Genomic DNA, 12562 nt, shown 5'->3' with positions numbered 1-12562 from the left:
GCGGTGCCTTTTAAATAAAACGCGGTGCCTTTTAAATAAAACGCTCTAAAAAGTAAAACAAACGCTCTAAAAAGGAAAACAGTACGGAAACGCTTAAATATGCACATTTTCCTGCTCGCAACATGTATCTAAATCATTTAAGGTTTGTAAATTGGGATTGCCGAGAGGGGTAGGGGGGGGCAAGCGATTTTGGCGAGCCGAGGGGGGGGCAAGCGATTTTTGACGAGCCGTTTGGAAATTTTACACCCGGGGTGGGCTCATAATTATTGCACAGCCCCTAATGTCAGTGTCTAGAACATTTTCTAGTTTTGTTATTTCCGGCTTGTCGTTCTAATCTGCATCTGCCATGAATTTTGGTGCACAATTTTGATAGATCTAATTAGAAGTATATTTACAACCCTAAGGTATGTATTGTGGAAGTTGTGTCTGTGTAAGTGATATTACTGCTTCTTACTGACCGAACAGCGTAAATATATAGAAGTGAAATGTGTTTAATACGTTTATATGTCTGCTATATATAATATATTTATTGTCGTATCGTCGTTGGCATGGTTTAGTGAATACACGTTATTCAACTGAACTTGATGAAAAGAATTCGTATATTTTGTCAGTCAAGGTCGTTCTTTGGTTCCAGTTCCAACCACTGTTTTTAGTATACTAGCGGATACCCGCGCTTCGCGCAGGGTCCCCGCTAGATGGGAAACGTTCACCATAACAGGAATAATTACTGAACAGGTAGAATCATTGAAAAGGTACATTTTATTTTTCTAAACCTGTCTCTTCTTACACTTTCTTTTTAGTTTCTTTTGCTTAGCTTGTGATTTTCCGTTTCCATGTTATTTATTTATTTAACCTCGTTCCCATTATTTTCTAAATCTGTTCTTTCTTACATTTCCTTTAGCTTCTTTGTTTATTTGCTGCTTGTGATTTCCCGTTTCCATGTTTTTTATTTAATTCTGTTCTCATTATTTTAGCTTCTTCTTTCTTACATGTAGTTTCTTTCCTTCTTTGTTTCGTTCCCGTTTCATTTAGTTACTTTAACCCGTTGGCCTATTACTCGTACTTTTTTTGTCCTCATTTTAATTTTCTTTTTCTTTGTAGTACCGCTTCATGTTGTTTATACAACAAACATCTTTTTCCCGTATTTATTACGTCCTCTCATAGCGTTTCTGCGGACGTGTTTACCTGTTATCATAATCCCGTGACCCGTACCTTTTTGTCCTTTATTTTTCCTTCATTCCGTATTATCATGTCCACTGGTCTCTGGCTCGCAGTCGCGTGGCTCTGCGCCGTTTACGCGCCCATTGGCGTAGTGCGCATTACGCACGAGGCGCCGACGCGCTGCCGGCCAGCTGCAATGACGCGTAGGCTGACAACCGATTTTCATAACAAAAAACCCGTTTTTACCCATATTTTCACTGTTTTTGCAGCCAATTCTTGACCGTTTTCAACCAAATAAAGTTTAAACACGTCCCCGTATATTCCTCGATCTCCCGTATGAATTGCGACATTTGGATCGAAACTGACGGAGCCTTTATAGGCATACATAGATAGATACATAGATAGATACATAGATACAACATTAGCCTATTTATAGTAAGACTAGCGGGATACCCGCGCTTCGCGCGGGTCCCCGCTAGATGAGTAAATGGGAGCGTTCACTGTAACAGGAAGAATTACTGAACAGGTAGAAACATTGAAAAGGTACATTTTATTTATCTAAATCTGTCTCTTCTTACATTTTCTTTTTTAGTTTCTTTTGCTTAGCTTGTGATATTCCGTTTCCAAGTTATTTATTTATTTAACCCCGTTCCCATTATTTTCTAAATCTGTTATACATTTCCCTTTCAACTTCTTTTTTTTATTTGCTGCTTGTGATTTCCCGTTTCCATGTTTTTTTATTTAATTCTGTTCTCATTATTTTAGCTTCTTTTTTTTCTTACATTTCCTGATTAGTTTCTTTTCTTCTTTGTTTCGTTTCCGTTTCATAAGTTACCGGTACTTTAACCCGGTGGCCTATATTACTCGTACCTTTTTTGTCCTCATTTTAATTTAATTTTTCTTTAGAGTACCGCTTCATGTTGTTTATACAACACACATCATTTTCCCGTATTTATTACGTCCTCTCATAGCGTGTCCATAATCCTGTGACCCGTCCATGTACCTTTTTGTTCTTTACTTTTCCTTCTTTCCGTATTATCATGTCCACTGGTGTCTGGCTCGCAAGTCGCGTGGCTCTGCGCCGTTTACGCGCTCATTGGCGTAGTGCGCATTACGCACGCGGCGCCGACGCGCTGCCGGCCAGCTGCAGCGACGCGTAGGCTGACAACCGATTTTCATAACAAAAACCCGTTTTTACCCATATTTTCACTGTTTTTGCAGCCAATTCTTGACCGTTTTCAACCAAATAAAGAGCATTACCGTCTCGGTATATTCCTTGATCTCCCGTATGAATTTGGCGACATTTGGATCGAAACTGACGGAGCCTTTATACTCATACCCAGATAGATAGATAGATAGATAGATACAACATTAGCCTATTTATAGTAAGACTAGCGGGATACCCGCGCTTCGCGCGGGTCCCCGCTAGATGAGTAAATGGGAGCGTTCACTATAACAGGAAGAATCATTGAAAAGGTACAATTTATTTATCTAAATCTGTCACTTCTTACATTGTCTTTTTTAGTTTCTTCTGCTTAGCTTGTGATTTTCCGTTTCCATGTTATTTATTTATTTAACCCCGTTCCCATTATTTTATAAATCTGTTCTTTCTTACATTTCCCTTTTAGCTTCTTTTTTTATTTGCTGCTTGTGAGCTTGTGATTTCCCGTTTCGACGTTTTTCCCGTTTCCATGTGATTTCCCGTTTCCATCTTTTTCCCGTATTTATTACGTCCTCTCATAGCGTGTCTGCGGACGTGTTCACCCGTTATCATAATCCCGTGACCCGTCCATGTACCTTTTTGTCCTTTATTTTTCCTTCTTTCTGTATATCGTGTCCACTGGTCTCTGGCTCGCAAGTCGCGTGGCCATGTGCCGTTTACGCGCCCATTGGCGTAGTGCGCATTACGCACGCGGCGCCGACGCGCTGCCGGCCAGCTGCAGTGACGCGTAGACTTGCAACAGATTTTCATAACAAAAACCCCGTTTTTACCCATATTTTCACTGTTTTTGCAGCCAATTCTTGACCGTTTTTAACCAAATAAAGTGCATTACCGTCTTAGTATATTCCCCGATCTCCCGTATGAATTTGGCGACATTTGGATCGAAACTGACAGAGCCTTTATATAGATAGATACAACATTAGCCTATTTATAGTAAGATACATGGCTGATATATAGAAGAAAAATAACGCATATTAATTAGTGCTTGTTTCGATTTAATATATCGGTTAAGAAATTGTTGATTGATTGATTGATTTGTTGGACTTTTTTCGTGAAATTGTTTATGCATTGTATGACACGAAATCGTTTTTTAAACCATTTTTACGGCGTTGTCATACCAGGAACATCAATATCAATATAAGCATGTCTGCATTAGTCGTCACTGGTAGTTTATGCATGACAATTTTGCAATTGTCAATAATGAGACATTTAGAAGAGTTCTAACATAATCCACTATTTAACAGTGAACAGGCCAATACAGTTAACCTGAAAAGGAAAAACATTAGGTTATTTTGGTTAACTCTACTTGATTTATAATTTACATTTTAACCTACAACCAACACTTGCTAACAAAGCTGACATATTTTCTTTGATATTTCAGAGTACGAGTTTGCCTGTGGAGTATAGATAATCCATCATGGCCACCGCTTCTTCCAACCCTCACGGAAGAGGTCGTATAACCACCGGCGTGTCCAGGATCTTTTCCTGCGGGGGGCTCAGCCCCTCTTTCAGATTTATGTGGGGGGCTTGATGGCTAAAATCGCCAAAAAACGGCTGATTTTACATGATTTTTAACAAAGTGCGGGGGGCTTCAGCACCCAAAGCTCCCCCCCTGGACACGCCACTGATAACCGTGTCTGAGGTTGTTTCCAAGCACCTTGAATGTCTTATTTGCTATGATACATACGATACCAGTAATCCCGCCAAAGCGTTACCATGCCAACATACATTCTGTTTGAATTGCATTAATCGGTTGGTACAGAAGAAGAACCTTCAATGCCCGCACTGTAAGCAGATTCATAAGGTGCCTAAAAAGGGCCCTCAAGACTTCAACACATGTTATCAAATCATGAGTTTAGTTGAAGATTTTCAGAATATCAAACATGAAAAAGAGAAAATTGGCACAGATGATGCAATGCATGCCGGTGAGACGGCATCGAGCGCGAGCGCCAGTCCGGAAAATGCTCTCTGTAACGTAGCTATTCACCAGACAGACAAGTTGTACAATGAAGCAAAAGATATCAAAAATCGAGTTGACAATGTCTATGAACAGGCTGTGAGGGAGGTGAAGGACTCTTGTAGTGAAGCTAAGAATGACGTCACTGTGCGACTGCGTGAAATAGAAAGATTGATCCATAAAAAAGCAGACGATAAAGCCACTACAGAAATGGCGCGAATTTTATCACAGAAAGAAGTGGCAACTAGAGGCATTAAAGAAGTAGTGGGACAGTGTAAGAAGAGGTTAGGAAATTTACATACTTCACGTCAACTTCCTGAAGATGAATGGGATGACTTCAACGAACAGTTGCGGAGTTTGAAAGATATTACATCTAATATTTCTCAGAATTACCACCAACTTTCATACACAACAATGGCATTGCCAAAGAGAAACGCGTCTGATACTATTGACGATTGCCACAAGCTGGATGATATTCACGAAGAAGAAAGAGTGCTCCTTGTTTATTACAGCGCGGATAGTGATAGGCCTGCCATCCCTTTTAACATTAGCAGACAGCCATTGAGGAAACATTCCAGCGAGAAACGAAATCGAAGAGAAGATCGAGAACCTGTCCACGTCATGGTTAAGACTAATTCAGCCGACTCACCCAATTACCACCCAAGAATAATTCTTTCAGAAGGATTGGACTCAACCACATATGATGAAACTAATCTGCAGGAACCCGATATTCAAACAAACCAAGATGTCCCCCCTTTGCCACCGAAGACCACAAGAAATCAAGATCCTTCCAGCCATGTACCTGCTGAAGTTATTCCTCGACCCGATCTTCCCCCTTTGCCACCGAAAGCGTCACCGAATCAAGGCCATATTCCTTCCAACCCTGTAGCTGATGTATATGATCCTGGACAAACTCTCGCAGGTAATGAAAATGCCGAAGAACTAATCGGAGAATTCAATTATCACGCACAAGGTACATCGAAGCCACCACCTCCTTTACCAGTGAGAAAACAAAATCCACTCGAAAGAGCGAAACACGTTAATGAATATTAGGTCTTGACTTAACTTCTAGTTAGTTATAAGCCCTGGAGTATAAGAGCCAAGTTTAGGTAATTTGATTGTGTTGTATGGTGACTTTGAGGGTAATTTACCAGAAATTACCAAGTTAGGATTATGATTTGTATTGCAATCTTCCAAATTGACAACGCTCACCCCCACATAGCCAGGGTAGTCAACGACTACCTATACAGAATATGGAAGTAGGGCCTAGAGAGAATGGAATGACCTGCCATCAGCCCAGACCTCAACCTGATTGAATACTTGTGGGACCAGCTTGGTCGTGCTGTGCGGGCCAGAGTAGAAAATGCAACCAGATTGAATGACCTGCGACGAATCCTGATTGAAGAATGGAATTCCATCCCACAGCATCGTGTGACCAGGCTGGTGAGCAGCATGAGGAGGAGGAGGAGGTGCCTGGCTGTTGTGGCTGCGCATTGTTTTCCACCCCTCCATTGAGGTTTGTGACTGGTGTTATTTGAGCACAGAATAATGGTTGAAAAAAAACTTTCCAAAGTTTTGTTGAGGAGTTTATTACCTACCACCCAAAGAGCAATAATCAGCAAACATATTCACTATAACTGGCAAAACCATCTAACAACCAAAATGGTGTTCTCAGTCGGAATAACAGTCGATTCCGATATAGGTCTACAACTTCCCTGTCAAAAACAAAGAAAAACAAAATATGTACGTAATATTCAACTGGAAAGACATGCACAATTCAATATGTTCTTATCTTTAAAAGATATCGGTTATAGATTTTAATGGTTTCAGTTCAATTTGGACCATATAACGGTATTTTTAGTAGTGGGTGTTATTTCCGGGTGTTATTTGTGATTAGTTCGACGTCTTCCGGGTAGAATCGATCCTCCAGTCCTCGAATACTCACGCACGGCCACTCCACTGTGCTGTATTAAGACAACGTGAATGATTGTGGGTAAAAGATGGCGCCACCATTAGAGGCCAGAAGGATTCAGGCTATCTTCCGGGCGTATTTCAGTTGAACAGTCGAGAACAGAAAACGCGACGTGGTCTGATTTCGCAACGAAAAAAATGTTTGACTTTCTGACCTAAATATTAAGGAGACTATTAGTAGAAAATAAGGTTGTAATTATAGACCCTATCGAATACTACGTCACTCGTCCTCATTATATGTATGGCAGGTATAAATGGTTCTTGAATCGAACAAGAGACCTGTCCCTATAACACTTTATTATATAGAATGCCTGTCATTTCAATTATTATATAGTTCCGGTTGAGTTTATTCGATAGGGTCTATAACGAAAATGAAATGCATGTATTTTACTCAACTTTCTTAGCCTATATAGACGAATCTAATTTCACGCATTCCTACACCTCAATGGCAGCCAGAGCTGGGTCCCCGTCGACTCAATCTCACCTAAAATGTGAAATGATGCGGCCTTGGATGGTATTTTAAACTGCATTCTATCACCCGTGTTACACGTAGACAAAAGAATGATGACAGTTTACAACACAAAAAAATCTAACATCGATTTTTAAGCGGCTTTAATTCACCCAATTGGGCAGTCACAACACCAGTTTGGTGTTGCGGGACCCAATAATGGCCGACCAAATCCTAAGACATGAATAACGACATTTAATTGGTTACTAAGTTATAGCCAAATAATATAATTCCGTATAGTTCAGTTTGTGAGTACTATAAGCGTGCTGATCACGTTTGCGGCAGAGTCTGCAATTACTCGATGCCTTGCGTCGCGCTCTTACTATGCGTCGCGCGTTGGCAATGGCGTGCCGTATTGGCCTGGCGGTGGTCGCATCACGGTTGTTTGATGTGATCATTTATTATATTTTCTAACAAAACTTTATAATAATGTTCAATTCTAGACCTGGACAAAACCAACAGCTATCACACTAATATACTTATAATTTTAGCTATTTTTAACATACATTTTCGTTTCTTTATCATCTTATTCATCATTTTCTGCTTTTGTGGTAATTTTTATTCTATAAACTGTATATTTGTGCTCAAATTGAGGGCGCTATTTACATATATTTTTTAATGTAATTTAGCCAAATAATATAAGTTATTCCTAACATTTCATGATAAAAAGGTTGTTGAAAATTTCATTGCTATGTGTTACTCTTTTTCTGGTGTTTTAATGCCACTATACCAGTGTCTACACATTGTAAAGATGAAAACACGATTTAAGATAAATAGCGCCATCAGTGTTCACTTTTTCTTTAAAATGACGCAGGTTTACATGCCATCCATTATGCAGTTACTGTCCGTTTTTCCTATTCAGTGCACACACAGCGCTCCAATTGATGATTGACCTCTAGCTCACTCACTGTACTGTAGGTATATGCAATGGACTAGTTAGTGAGCTGGTGGGAAAACCCTTCACCCAATAATAGCCATAGAAGCTCATATGTGAATTATAATGTTCATCCTTAACATACTACAATTTGAAGTAAAAATGTCACGGGAAAGCTGTTGTCGAGCTGTTTTCCAGAAGAGAGTCTTCCAAAATTTCATAACAGTCGGACGTGTAATTTCCATGGCAAATTGTCAACAGCTGACTCGCGATAGCTCCAACTTCGAACGAGCACCATCGTATGATCAGTTTGATCAATTTTCGCCATGGAAGCTATAAATAAACCTCTATGGTCATCTAAAAATGATTAAAATGCGATTTTGGGAAGATTGTTGTCGAGCCCTCCCAAATATGGAGTTCTGACTGCCCGATAGGGAGCTAAAAAATGGAAAAACTTTTTCCAAACCGTGTTAAGTCCAAAATCACATGTTTCTCATTTACTTGTGTGAACAGTGTGATACGATCACAATAACTGTGACAAGTTTGACATGAGTTGTACCATCAACATGGCTGGATAACAATAAGCAGACTATTGTTCTCATTTCGGAAACAAAGGACACGCTCACTATTGTTACTGTGTGTTTGCTTTGTAATGGTGCATCCAACTGAAATTATAATACCTAGCACATTGAAATATCGCACAGGTAAATCAGAAACATATGTTTATGGATTTAACCAGGGCTATGAGACACATCCCTGATTTAACATACTAGTAGTTGAGCTGTTTTCAATGAGGTTTATCTTGGTTTAAGGTTATTAATTATTTTAAACTGTTGTGATTTGGTAGTTCACAGCATCTTACGAATGGTAGTGAACTGCATTGCTCAATTCATAGCGAGCGTGTAGAAGAATAAAAATATCACAGATATACTTTTATAGGTGCTGCGGTTCTTGAGTTACGTTGTAAAGAGGGCTGAAACAACAACACTTTTGTAAAACGTACATAACTCATTAACAACAATAAATTAAGCAAGTTTGCAAAGTATACGATTTGTAGAACTAACTTTTGCAAAACATCAAGGTGTTAATTTTCAATAATATATTGATCTAGATAATAAAAATCGATTTTAGGTTGCTTCGACCAACAATACCTCGTCTACCCTTAATGGGGTTTAAGTCCTGCAAAGGTCGTGGTGAATTCTGCTGTAGACATGACTGCATAATGCAAACAACCGTGCGCAAGACAGAAAACTGTAAAATCATGCGTGGAATGCAGAAAAGTTTAGAGTATAACTTGATTATTTTAGGATTGTGGAATATTAATTTATTTGTTTTATTAAATCCATGTCTACTGAATGATAAATTCGTTACTATCATTTGTTTGAGGTCGTATGATACGACGTCAAACCAGTGATATTTTTCTAATTGCAACAAACAGTGGCTAACCAATAAAACCGAACATAACTTTTAGGCATGTTGGTAATGGTATTCAATATTCACACTCCAGGGGAATGACAATATGGAACACGAGTTTAAGGGTTCCCTATTTTAGTCTTTGTTTGTTCTTCATATTGGTTTCATTTTGATCCATTTTACATTGTGTATCATAATTATTGTATTTTATGTTTGATTTGTTTGATCATGATCTGTGCTTTTGTTTTCTTCATTATGTTACTTATCTTTCAAATTGTTTCAAAATTAGTGGTACAAATATTTTGTTTAAAAAGTATGTTTATATATATGGCATGATTTAGGGCAAACTTCATTTTGTAAGAAGTCATTACTGACAAAGCTGTCGCGCTTGTACGTGAAAGTGTATGAAGTCATGTCTTACCAAATGAAAGTCGTATTTTGTAGCGTAAAATGTAATAATGAGAATCTATCAAATTGTCCTAAACCTTCCTCGTCTAGTTGAGATGAATGTGTCATGAAAACCGTCGACTAGTGTTAATTTGATACTATATTATGGCATCATTGTGTTATCTTGTTACAAGTTTATTGTTTTTGAAACTAGATACAAAGGAGAAGATTCACCACAAGTCACAAAATTTTGATTAATAGCAGTACAGTCGCAGACCACTTTCGATGAGTTGCCAGATATAGTGTATTTTTATGCTGATTATTACTCTTTGGGTGTATAAGGTTCGAGTGGGCCACGGCCATGTTGGCGATGAGCATTTCCTAATGTAATTTGTGATGAGGGGGTACATTATAATTTAAATAGGTCCGTACACAAAAGTTAGTTCGACATCGTCAGGACGTTTTCTAGTTGAGCAGCTGAGAACCGAAAACATTGGAAAACGCGACGTGGTCGGAAAAACACCCAGGAAAACATGTGACTTACTGGCTTAAATATTTAGGAAACAAATAAACAATGTAGAAAACATGGATGTAAATGATAGCGAAAATGACATGCACGTAATTGTTAAACTTTTCTTAGCGAACATACGTAGATTGAAAATTGTATATCCATTGTACCAAATTAAACTTACTGAAGAAGAGTTTGTATTTTAAATCGAACATTACGAAAATAACATGATGGTATTCAATATTCACACTCCAGGAGAGTGATAAATCTGTAACATGAGTTTAAAGGTTCCCTATTTTAGTCTTTGTGTTTTCTTCATATTGGTTTAATTTTGAGCCATTTTTCATTGTGTATCATAATTATTGTATTTTATGTTTGATTTGTTAGATCACGATCTATGCTTTTGTTTTTTCATTATGTTACTTATCTATCAAATTATTCATTAGTGGTACGAACATTTTGTTTGAAATATATGTTTATATGATAGTATGTATTCTGATGTTTGTGTAGGTCAAGGTTTTGCCGGGGGTTTTGCTTGCCTTAAAAATGTTTTCATGTTCTTTTATGTGTTGCTAATGGCGTGGATGCCGGTCATCCACACCCTCTTATCTTTTTATTTATTCCCGCTAAATGAAATGGTTTTTTATCTATTATTTGCTTTGATATGTATTGCTTGCCTATATTTGTTCCAGTAACTGAATTTTATTACTGTAAAGCGCATTGAGGCACTTTGTAATAATGCGCTATATAGGTGTCTGTTTAATTATTATTATGTTTAATAATACCTTATTATAGAACAACGGTTGCACTGGGTTAATCTCATTATCTCCCCTTGTGCTGGGTCAGGAAAGGTCAGACAAGATATGCACATGTGTCCACTACACACACCCTATCCTTTACGATGGGAGATATCTTTATGGTTTGTTTCAATTCAAATGGATAATGGATAATTCAGTTGGACAATTATTCTAAATCTTCATCAAAATCCAAGAGAGACAGTAACACTCTAGATCACGTATATGATTCACTGCCAGTGGCGTAGATTTCTTTTTGACATTGGGGGATCATTGGATGGGGTTGAAAAAAAAGTAAAGTGAATCCAGCACCTTTTGGCAACAGTATGGGACAAAAGCGCGCAACAAATTGCCACATTGAAGCTAAACTGATGAACTATGATGCAAAAGTGGAATACATTCGCGCGAAGCGCGCATAAAAATTAATGTGCACTGTTGGGGCTAAAATGGCTAAATATGGGGCTAATTTGGTCAAAAACCCACATGCAGGCGTTAACATGGGGGTATGATTGTATGGACCACCCCCTGCCGAAATATTGGGGATTTATCCTCCCATCCCCGGGATCTACGCCTATGTTCACTGCTTACACCATCGCACACTGGGAACGAGGCTACAGCCGGTTTCCGCGAGAGGAGCAGTGAAGCAAGTCACTTTTGAAAAGACCATCACCCAAGAACGCGAAAGCTAGAGATGATTATACTGAATTTGATTTACCTAATAATTCGTATAACCACGCCATCTAAGGTCCGTATAGTAGAAAACGATGTAGGTGGCGTTATCAATAATATTGTGTACTATATTTGTTAACATTGGCCGCAATCTGTTGCCCGCCAACCCGGGCCGCCAACTCGCTTCGCATGGACAGAGCTCATCAAGAATATAATTTGTTTCTTTTATATGCGAAAGGTGGTGTTAATTTTATACACTTTTTAAATGATTAAAGTGAAATACTGTGGTGAGTATAGTACTCCAAAAGAATGACATTTTCACTCTTCAAGGAACCATATAAAAGACCACTCCAAAAAGAGTTGTTCCTTCATAGCGCCTTAAAGACGGGACATTTAAAAAAAAAAATCTCTTTTGGAGTGAATTTTATTCTTTTTGGAGTGCATAAATACTCACTATTTTACTGACTAAACTCTCGAGATCGTACGTGACATGAAAGTGTAATAAGTGTAAAAGACCAGTTTACCAACCCGTGTTACAATTAAACAAGACAACAAATAAACATAATTCTTATTCAATGGGTGCGTCTTGTAAAGAATTCACGTAATTTGATTGGTTTACTAGTGTATAATATCTCACAATAGTTGATAGTGATATTAGTCAGGGCGCGCGCCGCCATGCAACGGCGGCACGCTTGTTGCTCCTCAATGATCGCGCGATAATGCGTTCGCGTAATACACGTGCGAGAAATAAGAACGCGATTCGGCGGCTTAGATGTTCGTGATGGTTTCGTTCATTTAAAACAACGGGGATGTCCTCACAAAAGTAACTTTATTTTGTTCTGAAAAAGGGCAGTTTTTCTCGCAAAAATTACAATAAAACTGAATAAGAATGAGAATAAATGATAGGATTTTGTCTTTTGCCTATCAATATCGTGTCATAATGGATGGGCTGGCCAATATTTTTATCGTAGTGGATACCGGCTGCGCCGGCATCCACTACTCAAAATATTGGCCAGCCCATCCATTATGACACGATATTGATAGGCAAAAGACAAAATCCTATCATTTATTCTCTAATTCTTTCATTCAATGGGTACA

General features: G+C 38.5%; 1 protein-coding gene across 1 annotated transcript; it reads left to right on the top strand.

Moving 5' to 3' along the window:
* The first annotated feature begins 323 nt into the window (after positions 1 to 323).
* LOC140151582 (uncharacterized) lies at positions 324 to 12309 on the top strand. Its single transcript, XM_072173978.1, has 2 exons — positions 324 to 404; positions 3765 to 12309. The coding sequence occupies exon 2, from the start codon at positions 3948 to 3950 to the stop codon at positions 5391 to 5393; it is 1446 nt and encodes a 481-aa protein (XP_072030079.1). The 5' UTR covers positions 324 to 404; positions 3765 to 3947; the 3' UTR covers positions 5394 to 12309.
* Positions 12310 to 12562: the final 253 nt, after the last annotated feature.

The sequence above is a fragment of the Amphiura filiformis genome, chromosome 4, assembly GCF_039555335.1.
Source record: "Amphiura filiformis chromosome 4, Afil_fr2py, whole genome shotgun sequence".
In the NCBI taxonomy this organism is placed as follows: domain Eukaryota; kingdom Metazoa; phylum Echinodermata; class Ophiuroidea; order Amphilepidida; family Amphiuridae; genus Amphiura; species Amphiura filiformis.
The sequence above is the reverse complement of the archived record's forward strand: the minus strand, read 5'-3'. Positions and strand labels throughout refer to the sequence as shown.